This window comes from Mytilus californianus, unplaced genomic scaffold (assembly GCF_021869535.1).
Source record: "Mytilus californianus isolate M0D057914Y unplaced genomic scaffold, xbMytCali1.0.p SCAF_7, whole genome shotgun sequence".
In the NCBI taxonomy this organism is placed as follows: domain Eukaryota; kingdom Metazoa; phylum Mollusca; class Bivalvia; order Mytilida; family Mytilidae; genus Mytilus; species Mytilus californianus.
In genome coordinates, this window is record NW_026262723.1 from 101,065,255 (window position 1) to 101,089,136 (window position 23,882).

At 30.8% G+C, this 23,882-nt stretch overlaps 1 protein-coding gene across 1 annotated transcript in view; it reads left to right on the plus strand.

The window, feature by feature from the left end:
- The first annotated feature begins 300 nt into the window (after positions 1 to 300).
- The window catches only part of LOC127707950 (transient receptor potential cation channel subfamily A member 1-like), a 46,424-nt gene continuing 22,842 nt past the window's right edge, over positions 301 to 23,882 (plus strand). Inside the window, exons 1-18 of the mRNA XM_052212709.1 lie at positions 301 to 544; positions 2,899 to 3,076; positions 3,311 to 3,746; positions 4,319 to 4,475; positions 5,531 to 5,706; positions 6,494 to 6,601; positions 6,794 to 6,902; positions 7,419 to 7,522; positions 8,292 to 8,339; positions 8,972 to 9,096; positions 9,950 to 9,998; positions 11,095 to 11,292; positions 11,978 to 12,061; positions 13,786 to 13,868; positions 15,499 to 15,660; positions 16,590 to 16,701; positions 17,964 to 18,133; positions 20,810 to 20,894. Coding sequence (XP_052068669.1) covers positions 2,916 to 3,076; positions 3,311 to 3,746; positions 4,319 to 4,475; positions 5,531 to 5,706; positions 6,494 to 6,601; positions 6,794 to 6,902; positions 7,419 to 7,522; positions 8,292 to 8,339; positions 8,972 to 9,096; positions 9,950 to 9,998; positions 11,095 to 11,292; positions 11,978 to 12,061; positions 13,786 to 13,868; positions 15,499 to 15,660; positions 16,590 to 16,701; positions 17,964 to 18,133; positions 20,810 to 20,894 — 2,367 coding nt within the window. The 5' untranslated portion in view covers positions 301 to 544; positions 2,899 to 2,915. The remainder of the gene's footprint in view (positions 545 to 2,898; positions 3,077 to 3,310; positions 3,747 to 4,318; positions 4,476 to 5,530; positions 5,707 to 6,493; positions 6,602 to 6,793; positions 6,903 to 7,418; positions 7,523 to 8,291; positions 8,340 to 8,971; positions 9,097 to 9,949; positions 9,999 to 11,094; positions 11,293 to 11,977; positions 12,062 to 13,785; positions 13,869 to 15,498; positions 15,661 to 16,589; positions 16,702 to 17,963; positions 18,134 to 20,809; positions 20,895 to 23,882) is intronic.

Sequence of the window (23,882 nt, forward strand, 5' to 3'; positions counted from 1 at the left end):
TACAAAATTTTGAAGTATATTAAAATATTTAGCTAATGAAAGTGTTTGGACAGTATTTAATGCAAGAGCTCACTGGACACTTGATATAATAGTATCGATGGATTTAAACGCAATTAATCAATTTTGATGTCAAAGTTCAGTTTGTAGAATTATTGACAATAATGAACACCAGTATATAAAGTGAAATGAATATTACCATATTATCAAAAAAAATATTTCTACTATAGTTAACAGACATTTAAAAAAGTTAATATTATGTCTAGAATAATTGGATGAAAAATTTTAAAGATATTTCACTAACTAAAAATAATTTGTTTGCAAGGCTAACATATGTATATATATATGTACAAGGATTAACAGTAATAATTCTATTGCCTTTAAATTCCCAGCTACACATTTTATGTGGTCTAGAATAAATTGAAACAAGACATTAGAAAAAAAGGAAAGATTAACACAAGATAGGGAAACGATATGACAGTGATTAGTTTTGTAAGAATAATTCAGAAGAGGATGAATATTAAATAAGAAAAGGCTAGTTTATCATGTGAGTATTGAGTAATTGAAGTACAAATATAGTGTTCTTGTATCTAATTTATTGGTTACACTTTCAAATTTGTTTTTATTATTTATGTAGAAATTGTAGAATTACCAATCTGATGAGTTGAGTCAATTTCAATTTATTTTTCCTCATGTTAGAAATTACTGTTATAGTCTGGGGGAGGGGATGTGGGAGCTGACAGATAAGTTTTAGTCTGCCACATACAATCAATCAATCATGGTTTGGGTCCTTAATCATTGTTGAAGACCCTACAATCTCATGTGAATATATAAATGTCCAATTTCATCTCCCATGGTCTTTAGTGGATAAATGCCTCAGTCATGCTGAATCAAGACTGCATCTCCATGTTTTATATTATGGTAATTTACTAAATGTATATGAAATTGAACCTCTAGAACCAGGCTTTGGAAAGATTAAAAAAAAACTGGATAACCATGTTTTATTTTAAATTGTTGATCCAATTATTCCTGACATATTATAATTAATTTAAAAAGAATTAGTAATGTGAAAATAAATTTGTATAGCTTGACTCTTAACTCTCTTGGCAGATGGATGTTTCTGTCAGCTAGATATTGCCTTTAATTTGGAACTCGGATCAATCTGTTGCAGCAAGGATTTGTATAGTACCGTAAGATACTATACAAATCCTTGGTTACAGTTAGTAACTTTTTTTTAAAAAAAGGATTCTATCGTGAAGTCAAAATAATACTTCTATTATTGATTGCAAAAGGAATGAAAAAAGCTTTCAAAATAAAATCACTAAATTATCATAATTACCCTATGAAAATAAGAAAATAGTGATTTATGAGTTTGAGATCCAAACTAAAATGGGAAATTCAATATGTTGAACAGAACCAAAAAATGGACAATACACACTTAATAATGAATAGAAATTATTTTCCATTCCGAACAAAAAAAAAAGAATTAGTTTTCTTTTCATATTGTTATTTGGTGATTGGTATTTCGTGATTGAATTTTGATTCGAACATTTGGATGTTCACAATTTTTTCCAGTTAATTTAATGGAACTATTCGAAACTAGTCATTTAAATATGTTTTTTAATGAAATGTTTGAATATAGATATATGAGTGTATCAAAAAATCTAAATAAACGCTTTGCATGATGATTTGTGAAAAAAATTAATGGAAAATAATAAATGAAGTGTTGTTAAAATCACCAAAACTTTAATTTTCTTACTAATATTTGTCAAAAATTTCAAGCATTTTGATTGATATCTTTTTAAAGCAAATCCATTGTTTATGTTAAAGATTTATATAATTACTTAATAAATTTTGCTTCCATCATTTTGGTTTTCTGAGTATTCATCTTTTTTGTTTTACTCAATTTACTATATTGTAGAATCCTTATTTTTATGCCCCACCTATGATAGTAGAGGGGCATTATGTTTTTCGGTCTATGCGTCCATTCCTTCGTTCTTTCGTTCGTTCATTCGATCGTTCGTTGGTTCATTTGTCCGTCCGTTCGTCCGTCTGTCCCGCTTCAGATTTAAGATTTTGGTCAAGGTAGTTTTTGATGAAGTTGAAGTCCAATCAACTTGAAACTTAGTACACATGTTCGCTATGATATGATCTTTCTAATTTTAATGCCAAATTAGAGTTTTGACCCCAATTTCACAGTCCACTGAACATAGAAAATGATAATGCGAGTGGGGCACACATTCTTGTTTTAGTATTCATCGACACTTTAATACTAGGATTAGGAAGGAAAACAAAAACCCACAGAAATTTTTATATATTATATAGATACAAACAAAATTTAGATATTTTTAAACATTGTATAGCAAAGGCAGATCTAGCCCCACCCCTTTTTTCAAAATCCTGGATCTGCATCTGAGCAGTTCATGTATGTTACCTTTTTCTGTGAGAATTAGAGATGTTTCTGGAACAAACATTTAACAGGTGCTCTCAGATTAAAAGTTTGGAAGCATCAGTGTGTATACTTTTTACTCACTTTTTTAGCTAGCTACACTCTTAATCATGGTTGGTGCTGGAATCTTTGATACCAGTCTAAATAATAGGTACACTGTATATACATTTTGTATTTATTTTATATTTAATAGATCTGATAGACATGAATTTATGAAATAGTTAATTGCATTTCATTTACATCTCTAGGAAAGAATATAATTGGACATTTGCTTATTATTGTCATCGGGTTGCTGTTTTATTTAATTTATACCCAGATCTCCTTTTATTCATTACAACACTATATTTGTTTGCAGAACATTATCTTAAGTTTCCCTGTTCATAATAAAAACAAAAAAGAAAAACTTGCTTGTGTTTAAAAGTTATAAAATGCTATATTGATTTGTGTTACAGAACTGAAGTAGAAGAAAATGGACTACAGCAATGAAGATGTCACCAATAACACAGGAGATGAAACAGAAAGTGATGTTATGGAAACAAATGATTCAAAACCACAGTCATACAAACATACAACAGTGTCAGAGGTACCAATGCTCCTTGCCACTGAAAACCCTACACCAACCAGAGCACTGTAAACAAACTTTGTTTTTAATTTTATGTTGAACTGTTCTTCTAGACCTTGATATTCAATGAAATGGTTAATTACATTTCATTTACATTATAAAGAAAGAACAAAATTGGCAATTACAATGTATTTGTTTGTAGAACATTATCTTTGTTTTACCTACATACAATAAGACGATGAAATGCACTTAAAATTAAATTATGTAAAGTTTTAAAATGGTATAGTTATTTTATGTTGCAGAACTGAACTTGAAATGGACTTCAGTTATAAAGAATATGAAACAGAAAGTAATGTTATGGAAACAGATAATTCAAAACCACAGTCACCTAAACATACAACAGTGTCAGAGGTAGCCATGGTCCTTGCCACTGAAAATCCTTCTCCAACTAGTACTCCGGAAAAGGACATGAAATCTCATAAATCAACAAATCATCATTGGTCCAAAGCCCATACAATTTCTGCTGTGCATCCTGCTCCATTGAAAGTAGGAGGAGAAAATGACTTGCAGAAAAAAGATTATTATGAAGATACTCAGTTTTCTGTACCAGAAAGCTCACATCATGGCACAGAATGGTCTAAAGTACAAGGTATAGCAGTTGTAGCACCAGCTCTTGATAAACACAGGTTAAAGGTTGGAGGTCAAAGAAAAATATTTAAAAAGGTTACAGTAAGCCAGGTTAGTAAAATTAATTTGTTATGGTCTAAAAAATCCGACTAACTGCAGAACTACCAATGTTTGCTCATTAATTTTGTTTTAGGTAGAACAAACCAAAATATTGATTAATTGCATGCTTACATGTGCCAGTATGTCCAGGATGAGGACAGGTTAAACAATGGGTAGATCAGAACAGTGAATAATGAATATTATATAGAAGTCTTGATCTATGATGATTATACAAGGCTGTTAAATTTTGCCTTACAGATCCCCTCATGAAAAATACAGTGTAGCGGGAGTTCTTTTTAAACATTTAAAGAGCTTGGAACTTTTCTAATATGTTCCCTTTCCAATTATTGATTGACATTGCAACAAATTATAAATCAGTCTTCATATTCTTTTTAAAAATACCAATTAAGCTTTACTTTTATAAATACATGTAGTCCAAAGCAAATTTGTTTAAAAAGAAATAATTTGTCTAATATCAATGAATTTATCAATAAAGATTTTTTCAGGAGCAAAATGGGTGATTTAGGTTTTAATTCTCCACTATAATTTAAATTGAGTCTTAGCTAGTTTATTTATTGATTCAGGCTGTGAAAGAAGGCTTAATGAAAGAATTAGAAAGTTTGCTGCAGGATAACCCAGAAAAGGCAACAGACACTGATAGTCATGGCTTTAAACCTATACATTATGCCTCACGATTAAATCAAGCAAAGATTATTGAAGTTCTGCTTAAATACAATGCAGGTATTAATGTGTTTACATAAGCTAAGTGATTTGCTGGACAGGTTGAGATATAAGTATTAAAAAATATTCTCAATGAAAAATCTTAACTCAATTGAAACATTTGCATTATGTTGTAGTTTACATGAAATTTTCTACATTGATTCTTTAAAAGAAACAATACATGGAGTTAATCAGTCAACCTTGTGAAATAAGTAAATCATGACAATAAGTAGAACTTCATTGAAGTAACAATGCATTCCACTACAAATCAAATGTTGTTATTTCATGAAAAATATTAATTTTTTAATTCTACTAATTTTTGATAAATTTTTTATATGCTTTGAGGTCCATTCCATGGTGAATCTCCCAGTGACCACATGATTTTAAAAACACAACTCCCTGTGCAACTAGTTGACAATTGTTATGTGAAAGATAGATTTCATTATATTTTTTTAAAAATGTTAGCAATTTTCAAATGTGAGATGTGGTGTAAATAGCTGATGATAAATTTATAATTAACTAATAGCTCTTGAAATTGAGTGCTTCGGTGTATTAGTACATTAGTCTCAATGGAGTCAATGTCTACAAGTAGAAACATAGAGAATTGACAATACTTATATTGAATATGATGTTGAGCAGGAATACAGTAAATCCTTATTGGTTGGTAAATGACATCATAAAGTTACACACATAATTTAAGAACTTTAGCATGTACAGAAAAAAAAACCTAAAAGCAACATAAAATGTGGGCCCATTACAGGGGTATACCACAATCAGACAGCAACCCAATGACACACAATAACCAAAAGACCTTTAGAGGGCAAGATACAGTCTTCAGCTATGTTTTTTTTATCCAAAATTTAAAATTTCCCAGAAGATTCTGTTTTATGTAAAAAATAAAAAAATCTTATAATTCAATGACATAAATAAATAATTTCTTTAGAACATCTATGGATGACATGGTAACAACATTTTATACATATATACATTCTCTACTTATATATATTCAAAGTACCAATCTATTGTAAAAGTAAAATTTGTATTCATTATAAAACTTTTTTTATATTTTACTATAGACAAGAATGGTAAAGGACCTTATGGTGTTGCACCATTACATCTGGCTGCCAGGAATAATTGTGTGGAGGCAGTTAAAATGTTGATCAAACAAGGTGCCAGTGTGGATGTTAGAGAAGCTAAACAGAAAACTCCCCTACATGTTGCAGCTAGACGTGGTAATATTCCTGTTATAAAGGTGAGACTTGATAATGAAAAAAATTGTTGATTTGTTTTTAAGTTTGTTGTTTTGTTGGATAACTGTCTCATTTATGTGTACCCCAAATATCTTCTCATATTATTTAGTAATTTTTATCAAGGGGTTTTACCAATTATTTTCCTCTTCCAGCAAAACAGACTGCAACAAAACTGAAGAAAAAAAATCATAGAGAGTGGTTTTAATATATACAAAAACAACGGATTCCTTATTTAAATTAATTTGTTTTAAAGGACAATCTACTATTTTGTAAACAAAGTCAGAGGGAAACAGTATTTCATATCACAGACTAAATGATATGAAATATTTCAGGATCTCCATAATTCTATTTCAGGATATTCTGAAATATTTCAGGACCTCCATAATTTGATTTCAGAATATCCTGAAATACTTTAGGACTTTCACATTTCGATTTCAGAATATCTGTAAATCAAATTGAGGAGATCCTGAAATATTTCAGGCAGTTCTTAATGATTTATGGATATCCTAAATTTGAATTATGGAGCTCCTTTAATACAATAATTTTAACTGAATAAGTGCCATATATTTAGATATCAACATAAAAGTGATTTCTTATAAAAAATGACTATTTATTCTTTTTCTAACAAACTTGTAAGGTTTTCTGATCTTATATTATTTATTTAACTTGGACGTCACTCTTCTTACCATCTGACATTGATATGAAATATTCAATTTATTTCTGTCGTAGTGTGTTTGGTTGTTGTTATTAGTGAGATCTAAGAAGTAAATTGATTGTCTCTAATTTAAGGTGTTGTTGGACACTGGTCAATGTGATGTTAATGCTGTAGATGAGGACAGACAAACTGCCTTACATGAAGCAACAGCACATAAACAAGAAAAAACAGTACAGTTTTTGGTGAGTACTATTATATCTATATTTTTGCTGTATTATGGATTTCCTTTATGTTGATGTGGAAACATCCTCAATATGAAATATGCTGGAATAATGTTTAGTATTTTCCCTTTAATGTGGACAGACATATTTCTCATCAGACCTAAAAATTAGAATGAGTCATTATTTTAAAGTTTCCATAATGTAAAATTACAGGTGCAGAATGGAGCCAACATATTTGCTACAGACATAAATGACTTTACTCCTTTCTTCATATCAGCAGCAGAAGATATGAAGGATACAATGTCTTATTATCTAAAAACAGGTAAGCAGTTACATGTATAAGTAATTTCTCCCCCAATTGTTAAATGTACCACTGTATGTGATAAAGCTTCTCTATTGGTCCATTGGGGCCTCAGTGGCCGAGTGGTCTAAGTTGTCAAACTCCTGTATCATTAACCTGTCAACACTGAGGTGGTGAGTTTGAATCTAGCATGTGACAGGTTCGCTCAACTCTAATTTTAATTGACTAGGATTGTCAGTTTTCCTACCAAATTTTGTAGGTTTTCTGCGGCACTCTGGCTTCCTCCACCAATGAAAACTGACCCCCACGAAATAGCACAATAGTGCTGAAAGTGGCGTTTAACACCAATCAATCTTGTTCATTTTGAAATTATTTGAGATTGTATTATTTTGTAGTGAATTGAAGTGTTTGATTTTTTGACTAGTTGATACAGCTCCATAACTCTTACGTTAAATTGCACTGTATCTGTTACAAAGTGAAATATTTTGCCTAAAACACAATAGAAATACATTATTTTTTATCAAAATGTATTCTCAGCTTTGCAGCAAGGAGGAAGAGATTTAGAGGAGAGTTTACTACATCATGAAGATAAAGAAGGGAATACTGCTCTTCATCTAGCTGTTACGAATAACAAACTACAGGTATGTTTTATGTCACTCAAATTGTCTAAATATTTAATTTACCATATAAATTGTACCAACCTCTGCATGATTATGATCATTTGCATGGTTGAATTTAATAAATGGCATTTTGTATTGTGGTCTAGCTCATTTATTTTGTAAAATAGTTTTTTCGCATGAAAGTGATCAGTTCTATATAGATTGTTTTATTTTTTTAATTTGAATAAATGTTTGTTGTTCAAATAAAAATTGTGTAATGTAGTACATTTTGCATCCTTTTTAATTTTTTAATTATGTTGATTCTTAAATAAGTATATATAGTAAGGTTTAACCTGTTCAATGTAACATGTATGTCTTGAGTTTTTCGTTGTCAAACATTCTTTGTCTTCTTTGGTGTTTTCGGAGGCAGCTTTCCTGGTGTGGAACTTATGCCAACATTGTCAAACATGTTTTAAACAATAGCCATATATGTAATTTATCAATAAATCCTATATAATGAAATAATTATATAGCAGGAATGGTACACTTTCTATTTTTTCAGGGGGTTTTCTTGGTAAAAAAATGGACTTTGTCATTTATCATATTTGATTCAATTAACAACTATGGCAGGGAATTCATGTCTTCCATGGAAGACTCACATGTAGTTTTAAAAAAGTATGAAAACATGAATCACTAACAAGAATATAGATAAACAAATGAAAGGTTTATTCTGTAATTTTTATTTCAGTCACTATGATTTGAGCTTGCATATTCTAGTTTTTATTACCTTCAATTTATTTTTTTCTTAAAGGTTGTGCAGAGTCTCTTGGAGAGGGGTTCAAATGTAAATAGTATGAATGTAAGTTGTTAGATATTAACATATTTAATGATAAGATCCTTTTGAAAAATAAGCAAACTAGTTTACAGTTTTGAAAAAAATTAGCAGCATCTCAAGAATTTGTCAAAGATTATGATAGTACATATATTAATGGAATACTTTAAGTTCAGAAATTGTTGAGTACTTTAATTAGTGCAAATTATTAAAATTGTGGATAGTGATTTAATCTGGATTAATTGTAGTGGTTCCTGCATAATTTATAATAGAAATTTTAATACAAGATTTAATCTATGTGATATCTATCTTGTCACTTTAATGTATCTAATGACACTGAACAATATATCTAAAATTTTCCTCCAGGTGTCTCATGAGGGAGGTTAATAGAAGCAAGCTGAAAAATGTATATTAACCTATAATAGGAGTCTTTTCTGTATTATTGTGTTGTTGGGGTACTGTCTCATTGACATATACCCCAAATCGTCTCTTATTTATAAAGAAGTATACATATATATGTCAAGTGAATAAAAAGAGTAAAGTTTACAGCTTTATTTTTCAGATTATATTTTTTGTTCCATTTATCCTCTTACAGTAGCTGGAATAAATGATAATACAAAAATAATATTTTTTTTAATTTCTTTTATTTTTATGTTCAGAACTGTAACCACTCTCCACTGTCAATAGCTGCCAATAATGGTGATATACAGATGGTTGAAATGTTGCTCAAATATAAAGCTGATGTTAATGTTTTAGACAAAGACTTGATGACTCCTTGTCATAGGTAAATTTCAGAAATTATTGTGATGTTTTTAAAAATGCGACAGTATCAGGTTTGCAATAATAAAAACTCCCATTCATAATTCCAGTAGTGATTTTTCTTTACAAAATTTTTGCAATCACATTAATTAGATCTCACATTTGTACCAGCAATCAGTGATTCATAATAATAATTGCACACATTAATTTCTGAATTGACTGTACATCAATGAGACAGCAACCCAATGACAGATAATTTAGGGGTCAACATACAGTCTTACACAAAAGACAAGTGTCTATGCATTATGTCTAGCACTGAATAGTCAAAAGTCTTAAGAAGTTTTAAATGAATTGAATAGACACTATGAATAATTTGTCATACCCACCAAATTATCCAAATAACAACTGGTTTGAATAAAACATTTTTAAGCGCAAAATTTAATATCATAGTTAACGTGTTTATATGCTGCTTTTTGTGATAATCAGATTGGCTGGCTTACAGCATATATGGTACTTTGATGTTAATCTGTTCTGTTAAAAAAAGGCATATAGTGTAAAGTTGAATTGTGAACAGTTCACCAGCACCACTATAGTTTGACATTGCTAGATCTGTGATAAAAACCAACAAAGAATCACTAATAAATCCCCATTATCTTCATAAGATTGTGTTATTTACCTTCAGGTTTTATGTATAATAATCACGTTTTACATTTTGTCATATCAGATTCTTTTATAGCTTGCTATGCGGTATGGATTTTGCTCATTGCCGAAGGCAGTACGGTGACCTATAGTTGCTAACTTCTACATCATTTGGTCTCTGGTGTTGTCTCATATTCAATCATACCACATCTCCTTATTTTATACTGTTGTTTTTGTAGGGCTGCTTTACAGAACAGGCATAAAATCATCAGTATCCTGATGGGACAGGTATTTTATAACATTTTTGATGATAGTATTGGGACACTATCTGTTTAACTTATTAAGTATTTGCCTATGTACTTGTCAGAGCTATTTAAAACATGCTTAGAAAAGAGGATTTTCTATTTATAGCAGAAAAAAGACCCACTCAATATTTAATCAGTTATTGAGCAGTGTAAAATTAGATTTCTTAAATTACTGATCAAGTGTAGGATTAAATATTGTCCGCCATGAAATTATGTCCACCGGACACTTTTTCACAGTAAATTGTGTCCACGGACATAATGTTATTATGAAATATCGTCCGGACGATAATTACCTATGAAATCATGTCCACAGATGTGAAAAAGTTTCCTTCAAAGAAAGGACAATATTTCATATGATAAAGTGACCTTCATAGAAAGGACAGTATTTCACATGGAAAAGTGTCCACTCTCAATACCTACAAAATATATACATAGCTTCAGTTCTTTATCTAAATTGAAGTTTTAAAATTAGCATGGGGGTTTTGTCTCTATTAAAACATGACATGTAAACTGGAGTATTGAATTCATACAAAAAGTGATCATCACCATGTGTAATTAAACACGATTGAATGGACACTTTTTCACGGGACACTTTTATGCCTCACAAAAAACATCAATACAGACATAGAAAGCATATTATTTCCCCATGATATAAACTTTCTAATATTGATGAGAAACTGTATATATATATATGAAAAGCCATATGTTATACAATAAAAGACAGTATGAAAAAGTTGCAAACTTTGTTTTTAAAACAAATCTTTTCTACTGGACAAAGATCTAATTCTGATTATAGAAATAGTAGTAGGGTTAATGTATATACCAATGAGACAGCAAACAAACTACACAAATAAACCAAAGACATTTTAAGGTCAATTGATGGTCTTCAACATATGTCTATGCAATATTCCACTGAGTCTAGATAATTGATAAGTGATTAATGATAAATAAGAGACTTTAAGAAGAGTGGTCACCATCAAAAGTTATCTCCAAAGGATAAAAATACATAGTTACTGAAGATGTTCATGTGTCCATGTGCTTTAGAAATTGATATTAACACATTGATTATCGATTTCCAGGGAGCTGATATCAACTGTACTGCTATTGACCAGTATACACCATTGTTAATGGCCTGTAGTAAAGGACACCTGGAGACTATACAGGTGTTATTATCAAATGGAGCACAAATAGCAGAGACGGAAATCAATAACAAAACTGTATTGCATTTAGCTGTAGAATCTGGACATTTACCTGTTATAGAGACTTTGTTGAAAGAGGTAAAATGGTTTAATGGCGTTCAAAGATAACATAAATTTAGCGTTTTATTCAGCAGGATAAAAATGTTACCAATAATGGTGTTATTCATTTTTATTGTGGTCATATCAACTTGAAACTTAGCACACATGTTTCTTTTATAGTGAACTGCATGTTTAAGATATAGCAAATTTGGGTTTTGACCCATATTTCTCTGTTCACTTGACATGTAAATGCAATATTTCAAGCAGGGCATTTATTCCCCTTCACTTACTCAAAATTGATGTAATTACTTGCCATTATGCCTAGTTATATATTTCTTATTTTCATGATATTCAATTATTTTTGCAAGAGTTACAACCGTAGAATTTAGAAAATTACTGAAGTAATGAAAAAAACTACATTTGTCCTGGAATTAGAACTAAACGAAGTATGACTGCTTGCAACCAAATTTATTGAATATTATATTTGCATACTTTTTGATTTATATTTTCCTGAATTTTCAAGGGTTAATGGGAAAAGAGTTAAGTTTTTGTTTCAAAAACATTTTTTTTTTATTTCACAACAGCTTGTTTCCTTATTGTATAATATGTAAGTCCATTTTAAAGACAAAACAACATTGTCATTTACAAAATACTTCAGGATTCATCCAAAAAAATATTTGTATTTCAGACATTTTTTTTAGATGTGTTCTATTTATAATTGTAGAAAGGTTGTTTTAACTTGATAGAAGCCATTGACCTGAATGATCAGACCATTTTACATTATGCAGCCAGGAATGGCAATACAATGGTAAATATGCTATGTTTAAATTAATAGCCTCTCTTTGGCTAGCCTCACATATGCTACTTCCAAAAAGGGATAATACAGGTAAATTAGAATTCATAATAATATTTGTTGTGCTCATCTGTTATATAATTTTTGGAAAATAGATGAATAAAAACTGCCCAACCCTGCCAGGTTTATTTCTTGGTAAAAAAACTTTTACAGATATAAATATACAATATTAAGTCAATGTCATAAAATATCAACTTATTTGTTTGAGACTTAGGAACTGGGGAAGGGCAAGGTTTACCCAGACCTTCAACAGTTTTGTACCGAATACAAAACGTTGATATTGTTCTGACATTGATCTTATATTGTTTTTATAGTACAACTTAAAAACTTATTTTCTTCTTAAACGAGAGCCTGATTGTGAAGATAAGGTATCTGAAATGAAATCAACATTACACAAAATATCACTTTATTACTATATTGGTAAATAAAGACAACAGGAAGTATCCTAGCTGCAGTATACAGTAAATATTAGTCATTTTCTTTTCTGTATGGAATTCATCTTTATTTACTTATATGTACATAGACATAACATAATTATAAGACAGGCATTCCTTCATAAAGAGCCTAATCATTTTTCTGAAAGCTATTTAAGTACCAAATCTATAAAGCAACTTAATAAAATAAAGTATTGGATTTAAGGACATACATAAAAAGAATTCATTTATATATGTCAATTCCCATGACATAGCTGATGTGAACATTTTTTTACAGTTTATTCTGACAGTCAGTGATACTTGCTTCATTTTATCAATGCCCTACATTTACATGAAAAACTTTCCATGGTTGGATGACAAAACGCATTACGTTTGGGCAAAATTTACCTGTTTAAATGTTACTAAGTTTTTTAAATTAATCTTCTATAAAAAAGTATTTGAAACAATTATGATTTCTGAATTTAACAAAATAGATCAAAATTTGAAAAAAATAATAAAGTGAAATGACAAAGTGAAAATCTATATTCAAGATGGATTTAACCATCTCTGACACAAATAAAGTAAATTGTTAAAGTCATTGATAATTGGAGGATATACTTAAGGTGTAGATATATAGTTGAAAATGAAAATATGGAGACATTTCCTGGAGATGAAGCAAGAAAATATGGGAATATCGGTGAAGAACTTATTGCCAATGTTAAGTTTTGCTTAGGGGAAAAATTATCACAGTCGTGAAAGTGATGAAGGTAAATGAGATGGAAAACAAAATATTCTGATTCTGATCAAGTTAAGGTGACTGTTCTACTAAAATACACAGCAGCGGATAACCAAGCTTAGGAAACTCACATACAATGACACAATTCAGTTCAATGAATTAAGACTTCTCTGTTTATATATTTATCAGGTTTAAAACACGTGTAAAAACTTTGTTAAATTACAGGTAAATACCATTTGTTCGCAAAAACGTACCTGTCAAAAATAAAAATTAGCGCAAATGTAGGTCACCCCTTTTTATATACTCTATAAATTCTGAATTTAATTAGTACATTTATTTTGAATCTTTTTGTAACTGGCAATTACTTTTAAATTCATTTTTTTTATTCTTGTACATGTTGTTGTATACTGTCGCTAGCTAAAAGTGAAAATGATAGTTTTTACTGAAATTATAGTTTTCACTTTATGAAGATCCTTCAGTTTTGTTTTTCATGTTGATGAAAAATGTCATTTTAATTTTTGATTTTACAGGTTCTCAAGACATTGATTAAACATAGCCTTATTGTAGACAGTAGAGATATTGATGGGAAAACACCTCTCCACATAGCAGCTGAGTAAGTTTACATTTGTATACCTGTGATTGAAGCAACAATTTTGGCAATAATTTGAAACATTTGTAATTGTTTTATAACTTTTATAGAGTATGATTTCCTAAGGGATACCATATTCTCAGAGTGCAGCATAAGTGTATTCTGAAAGTTAGATAGTATGCAGTTGAAAATTCAGAAATTATTGCATGCATTTATTATTGCGATTTTTCAAGAATGGTGAAAAATGCTAGATTTATGATTGCTATCTTCACCCAGTCACATTATTTACATTAATAAAATCCATGCAATAATTTCAGAATATACTGTACACAGATTTTTATTTTAAGACAGTATATATAACAAATTCCATACACAGTCCACTCTAAATATAGCATGAGATGGCAATATATTTTGAAAATAGTTTTTTTATACTTCTTGTTAAAAAAAAAAATAATAATAGCGAAACAGCCAAAATCAAAGTGAATTTATTTCAACACAATCCATCATTTTTTCCAATGACCATGGAAGCAACCTAACAATTTACATGACAAAACATTCAATGATAAATTAACAATGTTTCAATAGCATTCAAGTAAAGCAAATGATTAATTAATTCTTACATGAATTTGTAAAACTTGTGAATGGTTAGATATCCAAACACAGTACAGGCTTTAACTAAATAATTCATAGGATTAATGAGGTACACATGAAAGCTTATCTAGAAGTCACTAAGGGAAAATATCACACAGGATGTATTTTATTTTGGTAGTATGGTGAGTTGTTGCATAAAACAAAAGTGACATATTATAAAACTAGATTTACATACAAAAAATTGTTACCTGGAGGTGTAATACCATCAAAATATGGAACGTCGCATCCAGCTTCATTAAAAAAAAGATATTCTCTTGAATTTGACAATTGTAGGAAATTAACCCTGCATTTCATTGCAGAAAAAAAATTCTGATTCATAAACATATACCTTGTTTTGACTGTAGTACTGGACAGGATAAAAATATACTCATGCCAAGTATTTCTTTATTTGAAACCAAGATAAATTCTGCACAATTTTTTGAAAAATGCCAATTTTATTAAGACTAATAGGGAAAAGCAATGGTGGTATGACTCTTGGAAGGACACTAGAAAATTTCACATGGGAAATAATTCTTTTTGAGACTACAGAAAATTGTAACATAGGAGATAAATCTAGTTGAGACTACAGAAAATTGTAACATGGGAGTTATTCTATTTGAGAATACAGAAAATTGTGACATGGGAGATAACTCTATTTGAGACTGCAGAAAATTGTAACATGGGAGATAACTCTATTTCATAGCATGGTAAAAATTCTTACACAGACATACCAGTAATTATTGACAACAAAGAATGTAAAGCAAGTCTACATGTTATAGTATCTATATAAAAATAATTAGATGTGCCTTGTGGTGTGATTGTCAATTAGATTAATGTCAACATATCATTGTAAATTTGCATCTTAGTATGACCTTAACCTTATTTTCATGGTTCAATCATCAATACATGTAATAAGTTTTTGTGAGAAAATGTAGCCAGACTTTGATCCATCAGTCACAATCAAGATGGCAAGAATTTCAATGTGGTCACACCTGCTTTAATCATATGTCTGTTTTATTACTAGGAATGACAATGATAATGCAATAGAGATTCTGTATAATGCTAGTCAGACAGAGTTGAATGATGGGGATGATGATGGAAGGACCCCTCTGATGTTAGCTTGCCAAACAGGAAACTATAAATCAGTTAAAACACTCCTTACGTTGGGAGCTGACATTTCTGCAAGGTATGGTGATACTTATGTCATAACTTTGCCAGGTACTGTGTCACTAAAAATAAGAAGGGGTTTTGTGAAATATGGGATAGATTGATTTATTATACATCACATTAAAATACCAGATTTTGATTGGTTAATTCCAGGGTGACATTTTACTCTATCCCTTGGCTCAGCTGGAGACAATTTTTTGAATGTCACTTCTCATGTAGACCAATTAAAATCAGGAATTTAAAGGACAAAGAATTGAATTAAATCAATAATTTTAAGGGCAATGTTCTATGTTTTGCCCTCAGACCTTTTTCATAGACTGTCAACATAAAACAAAATTCATCTTGCTTCACTTTTGTTGATTTTCTAATTACTATAACAATGTTAAGTATGTCATAGTTAGTTACTATCAATTTAAAATTTAAAAGACAATAATGACAGAACATTCAGTATAATAAATTAAATAAAACATAGCTGAAAGGGTGATAGAGCAGATTGTTACCCCTGGAGAAAACATTGTCAATCTTGGCTTTGCCTTTTTAAAGTATGATTTTTATTTAACAACTTTGAAGCAGATACTTTTTTATAGGAATCACAGTAATGATTCAGTTGTTGATTTGCCTGAAAGTTATGATCAAATTTTTTTTAATATTTGCAATTTCCCGCAAAAAATAAAAGATAAATCCTAAATTCCCGCAAAAATAAACAGTGAATCCTGAATACACGAAAATTAGATCATCCTTCCAGAGTCTCGATAAGTGTAAATGCCAAATTCCTGCAAAATATAAAGTCCCGATCACAACGTACAGAAAAGGTCCTTCTGCTACCTCTCTAAAGTATGATTTTTATTTAACAACTTTGAAGCAGATATTTTTTTATAGGAATCACAGTAAAAATTCAGTTGTTGATTTGCCTGAAAGTTATGATCAAATTTTGTTTAATATTTACAGAGATGAAGACTCTTGTACAGGTATGATACTTGCTGCAAGACATGGGTATGCTAACATAGTCAAAGTACTTCTAGACAATTATGCAGAGGTTAATCAGATTGATAAGATAAAGGTTTGTTATTAGTTATGGACATTAATCACTATACCAACAGGAAGGTCCTCTATTGGTTAAAAGGCTTACAACTTCTCTCAAACCCACTAATCTCAGATAATATCATATTGCCTGTAACTTATTGATAACAATAGAAGTCTAAATGCATAAAATACTTGTTTATCATATATGGAAGAAAGATTTACTGAAGGTTAATGAATTATTGCTTGCTTGACATTCTTAACCTGATTTAGATGGTACATTTTGTCTTTAAACTCCCTCGGTGGTCTTGTGGTAGCCTGCTCGCCTCAAGTGTGGGAGGCCTTGGATTCAATCCTAGACCAGTTCAAACCAAAAACTTTAAAATTGGTATTTGCTGCTTCTCAACTAAGCATGTGACACTAAGGAGTAAGAGCAATTACTGGTTAGCTGAGGACTTTTATCTTGTGAACTAGCACATAAAAAAATCCAGCTCATCAAGACAGCCGAATACTAAGAAGTTTCATATTCATATCACATTAACCTCTTCTTGTCCTGAATATGCATTAATTTGCTACTGGTTGTTAAATAGCCATTCATCCATCCATGGCTTCAAATAATAAAATTGTTCTTAAACTTTGACTGCAACTCTCTCAGTCAAAGTTGAACTCGAGACAATTAAGGCGGTTCTATTTAGGCCCTTTTGCATTTTTATGTTCTCAAACATTTATATTATTTGCTTTGTTAACCTTTGGTTGTGAGTGTATCTGTAATAGTTATCACAGAAACATGTGTTAGTGGCACAGAAATCATATCAACATTTAGTGGCAAGTATTTCTTGCTTATACTGGATGAAAATATATCAAACAATGATTGAATGAGTTGGATATTGATTATACAAAGTAGGTGTATTGTGATTAAGTTTTTAATTGGAAAAAGATTTTATGTTTAGTAAGAATAAAAATTGTCTTGCAATAAGTTACCTTTTAACCTCTTAAAGACTAGTTGTTGCAATTGTTTTTAAATGTGCAGAGCCTGAGGAATTCTCCTTGTATAAGGCATAAGATTTAACATAACCAATTAGACTTGACAGTATAAGAAAGGCTGGAACCATGATATAAAAGCAGAAGCTGAAGCTCAGTTGTGCCAGAAATTGACTTTCTTGCATTGTTGATTATATAAAGATATTTCCGGTATAAAATGATGATCATGTTTTTTCTTCAAGAAAAGTAGGTTTTATCATAAAGCAAAATTACAACGATTATATATTTTTAAGCGTATGACAATTTCATTATACATTTCAGAACACAGCCTTACATGTAGCATGTGAACAAGGTCACGTAGATTGTATAAGGATATTATTACATTACAATGCTGACGTGACTCAGAAGAACTCATACGGAAGTACTCCACTAGGTATGGCTGTAGACAGTAATGAGTCAGAGGCTGCTGTAGCATTATTGAATCATTCCAGGTAACTTAGGTCTTGAAGTAAAGCATACTAAACATAGAACTAAAAACATTTAAGAGAATTAGATTTGATACCGAATTGATGAAAGCACATATGGTGATAGTTCTTGAGACATCAGAATACTGGATAATAACCATATGGATTTTGTTGCTGTTGTTCATCTTGATTATTACTACAATGTCTCAGACTGTGAATATTGAAACTCAATCCTTATGAAATTGAAGACAAAATATCAAGAACGGGTTACTAAGAGTTTCTCCATATATTTAGAGTTGATTATGAAATTAAATATGATAAAATACTTTCTATTAAACAATATCTGGAATTAAAGATAGATGTGTGTTTCCAAAAAACTTTTCATAATTTAGAATGAATTTTACTAGACTTAAAAGTGAGCTTTTTGCAAATTGTAACATTTGTACTGGAACATGTATAAAATGAAATGTAGGGTATATGTCACAGAGACAAGCTCCCACAATACACACCAAAAACAGAAAAGACATTCAGAGGTCAACCTAGCTTTTCTACAATAGATAAGTGTCTATCATATATCAAACGTAAAATTGCTTCATTTAGATAAGTCAAGTTGTGAATGAATTCAAAAAAGACTACAAAAGATCTGATTTCAACAAATAATTCTTAAAAGGGCAAAAATGATAAGATATAAAAAGGACAGCCAGTATTCAATGATGTTCTTAATAGTGGACAGGCACATTAAATTATGGCACGGTTTATCGGAAATTTGTACATTTTTCCTTTGATTTGTACTCGCTGATAATGTCAGTATCAGTGGACTCCAGTCTTGATAAAAAAATTATTGGGCCAGTTTGCAATTGACATGCGAGAGTGCACTGTGTAAGGATCTACTTTCCCTTTCATTCACAAAAATCGCACATGATTTTTTTCACAGAAACCCACATGTTTTTTGGTGTCAGAATAATACTAGTCATTGTTTCAGTAAAGTTCAGCTTTTTTGAACAATTTTGTCTAAATTGTGTGAACATTTGAACAGAAAATGTGAAAAATGTGTGTTACCCACAATATTTTTGATAGCTTACCTTACTATCCCAATCTGAGTTTTCATTTATAAGTTTGAATGTTATATAGTCTGGTGCTGTTCTAAGGTGTCTTCTTTTTCTGTTTCTTGAGAAGGATTTGTTCAACCTGTTCAGTCACTATCAAATGTTACAATTCATATTTATACACAACACTTAAATGGTGACTAAAAAGGTACCGCTATCGCATGAGAGAAGCTAAAAACAAAAAAAACAATGGTTCATATTTCTGGTCCTGGTTGAAATAGATGACATGACTTTGAAAAAAACCACGAAAAGTGAAAGTAAATAGACCAAAGTTGAGTTTCATCCATTGAAATGTTTTAAATTATTATGAGGTCGACAAGAAATGAGCTTTCAGATAATCTACAATCTACAGACTCGTTGCCCACACCTGAAAAAAAATAAGTGTCTGGTTACACAGTTCTTTCCTAAAATGAATGTGATCGTCTTCAGGATGAACACTGAGTGTATAAGGACAAGATATTAAAATGTGATTTTTAAGCAACTTGTCCATACGATAATAAGCAAGTAAATAAAAGATTTTACTAAACTTCTATAACAATGACAAATCTGCTGATTCAGATTGTATCATACTATGCCATGTGAAAAATAAAGAAATTTTACTTACCGATATGTTACCATTATATTCTGCATTGTTTAAGACATGTTCAAAGCAGAAATAATGAAACGCATGCAATAATTATTCATTTTCAATACTTTGTGCAAGAGAACACCATGTTTACTGCACTATGACAAAATTACAAATAACGTAATGCAGCCTGTGACGTCAAGTGTGATTCCCCGTGATTTGACGTGATATAGTAGTTTGTTCGTTATTTTTTCTATAATTATAGTGTTTTTCATAATTAACGATAAAAAGAATAGAGGACTTTTTGTTTTTGATACTGACTATCACAGTAAAATATTAGGCTGGCCATTCAGGCTCACCTGATAATTCAATGTAATAAAGTCAGTATCAAAAAAAGAAAAATCCTTTATTCTATATTTATTATACCCCTGCATATTGCAATCACCTTGCCCCTCCATCCTTCTGTCCAACAAACATTTTCGTCACACTTTTCTTAGGCACCAGAGAACATAGTAACTTTATATTTGGTCAGCTGCTTGACAGTTATAATTTGTAATGTGTGAGCACAGATTTGTCAAACACCAACTTCCTGTTTGTCGATACTTTGATTATTTCAATACAGTATGTTGAATGAACTTAAAATTTTTTGTCACTCATTTCTCCAAAACTATAAAAATCTTCTGAACATTCTAGAAAAACTTCATATTTGGTGAGCAGCTTAACAGTGATGATTCGTAAGGTGTGAACGCTAATGACATAGAAGAACATACAAACAAATCAGTTCAGTAAGAGCAGGTAACTCTATAATATTTACATTGCAAATGACAACAGACGATATAGTTTTACGTAGATTTATCAATATTATTTATGGAATTTTGTTATAGACAGAGTAAAGAATTGTAATTTCTTTAAGGAAGATGATTTTTACAATCCAAAAAATAAAGACATTTTATATGTTAATGATTAGCAATAAGGCTTTGTATCACAATATATATCTGCTATAGTATGGTAGTATTACATATATATTTACAGTTGGAGAGACAGCATGAATGTACGAAACTCTGATGGATTTACCCCAATGAAGAGGCTTATACAGAGATGTCCAGAAGCAGCTTTGGTCAGTTTCTAATTTAAAGAAAACAAAAGAGTTCACTATCATAATGTTCAGAATATTAAAAAATATGTATTCCTTTAAATTCTTAAACTTACGAGAATGAAGAATGGCAACTGGGATTGTGTGAAAGAGATAACTACCCAACCATAGAGCAGAAAACAGCCCAAGGCCATCAATGGGTCATAAACACAGCTAGAAAACCCTGCACCTGTAATCAGGCTTCAGCTGGCCCCTAAACAATAATGTATTCTAGTTCAGCAAAATGGATGCCACACTAATCTAAAAAAAAACCCAAATGAACCAAAATTAAAAAACCACACAGGACTAACAAAGGCTAGAGGTTCCTGACTTTGGGACATGCACAAAAAAGCGGCTGGGTTAAATATGTTTGAGAAATCTCTACCCTCCTCTATACCTCTAGCCTATGTGGAATAAACAAACACACAGCAATACGCACAGTAAAACTCAGTTTAAAAGAAGTCAGAGTCTAATGTTAGAATAGGAAACAAAAGAAACTAAGCAAAATGAAAATGATATACATAAGTTAACAACTACTAGCAGTCACTGATATGCCAGCTCCAGACTTCAATTAAACTGATTGAAAGATTATGTCTTCATCATATGAAAAACAAACATAATCCCTCTCATTTGGGGGTTTAGTATTATGCCATCATAACTTATACGAGACGACCATAACCTGTATCATGCCAACGACTGGTTTTAGAATAAATGTGTTTATTTCCGATGCAAAGACCCTATTAGTGAATCAATATTATATGAGTTTTAGATAAATATGCCAAGAGTAAAGAACATAGAGAAGTTCTGGCTCAGACACACACTCCATTATCTTGTATATTATTAGAGCATACACCTTACATTTGTAAGCACAGGGAGGAACTCTACCGTCTTCACACAGCACTAAAGACAAACTCTGTAAAAAATAAAATAGAGAATGGAAACAGGGAATGTGTCAAAGAGACAACAAACTGACCAAAGAGCAGAAAACAGCTATGAGTTTTAGATAAATATGCCTAAAGTAAAGAACATAGAGAAGTTCTTGCTCGGACAAACACATTATCTTGTATTTTATAAGAGCATACACCTTAAGCACAGGTAGGCACTATACTGTTATTGTTTGTTAGTTGGTATTTTTATGCCCCACCGTAGCGGAGAGGGCATTAAGTTTTACCCTTGTCCGTCTGTACGTATGTACATCCCAAAATTGGTTTCCGTTCTCTAACTTTAGTTTGCCTCAACCAAATGTTATGAAACTTATACACAATGCTTATTACCACAAAACACAGATCAAGTTTGAATTTTGGTGGCATCACTTTTACCGTTCTAGAGTTATGCCCCTTTACAAATGGAAAATTGCTGAATTTATCGTTTCCATTCTCTAACTTTAGTTTGCCTCAACCAAATGTTATGAAACTTATACACAATGCTTATTACCACAAAACACAGATCAAGTTTGAATTTTGGTGGCGTCACTTTTACCGTTCTAGAGTTATGCCCCTTTACAAATGGAAAATTGCTGAATTTATCGTTTCCATTCTCTAACTTTAGTTTGCCTCAACCAAATGTTATGAAACTTATACACAATGCTTATTATCACAAAACACAGATCAAGTTTGAATTTTGGTGGCTTCACTTTTACCATTCTAGAGTTATGCCCCTTTACAAATGGAAAAATTGCCGAATTTTTCGTTTCCGTTCTCTAATTTTAGTTTGCCTCAACCAAATGTTATGAAACTTATACACAATGCTTATTACCACAAAACAAAGATCAAGATTGAATTTTGGTGGCGTCACTTTTACCGTTCTAGAGTTATGCTCCTTTACAAATGGAAAAATTGCAAAATTTTTCGTTTCCATTCTCTAACTTTAGTTTGCCTCAACCAAATGTTATGCAACTTATACACAATGCTTATTACCACAAAACACAGATCAAGTTTGAATTTTGGTGGCGTCACTTTTACCGTTCTAGAGTTATGCCCCTTTACAAATGGAAAATTGCTGAATTTATCGTTTCCATTCTCTAACTTTAGTTTGCCTCAACCAAATGTTATGCAACTTATACACAATGCTTATTACCACAAAACACAGATCAAGTTGGAATTTTGGTGGCGTCACTTTAACTGTTCAAGAGTTATGCCTCTTTGTAAATGGAAAATTGCAAAATTTTTATTTTCTTCTAAATATCAAGTAATTTTTATTAAAATTGGAGTTATCTTCCTTTGTCCATGATTATAAATGAATCAACTACATTCAATGCTTTATCCATGCAATGTTTAATTTTGACTTCCACTGATAAAACACAGATCAAGTTGAATTTGGGTAGTGTCACTTTAACCATTATTGAGTTATGCCCCTTTATAACTCGAAAGATTGCAAAATTTTTAGTTTCCATTCTGTAACTTAAGTTTTCCCCAACCAAACATTATGAAACCTATACACAATATTCATTACCACAAAACTAAGATCAAGTACAAATTATTTGTTTCTGTTTTCTAACTTTAGTGCCTCAACCAAATGATATGAAACTTTTACACAATGCTTATTACTACATAATACAGATTAAGTACGAAATTTGGTGGCAACACTCATACCATTCTTGAGTTGTGTCCCTTTATAAACATAAAAATTGCTATATTTTTCATTTCCGTTCTCTAACTTTAGTTTGTCTCAACCAAATGTTATAAAACTTATACACAAATGCAACCGTTCTAGAGTTATGCGTGTTTCCAAATAGAAAAATTGCTGAATTTTAAGTTTCTGTTCTCTACTTAAGTTAGCCTCAACCAAATGTTATGAGACTTACACACAATGCTTATTACCACAAAACTCAGATCAAGTTCAAATTTGGGTAGCGTCACTTTTACCGTTCTTCAGTTATGTCCCTTTATAACTATATGATATGCAAGCGGGGGCATCATCTGTGTCCACATGTGGACACTATCCACATTTAGTTCACATAAGAATAGAAATGAC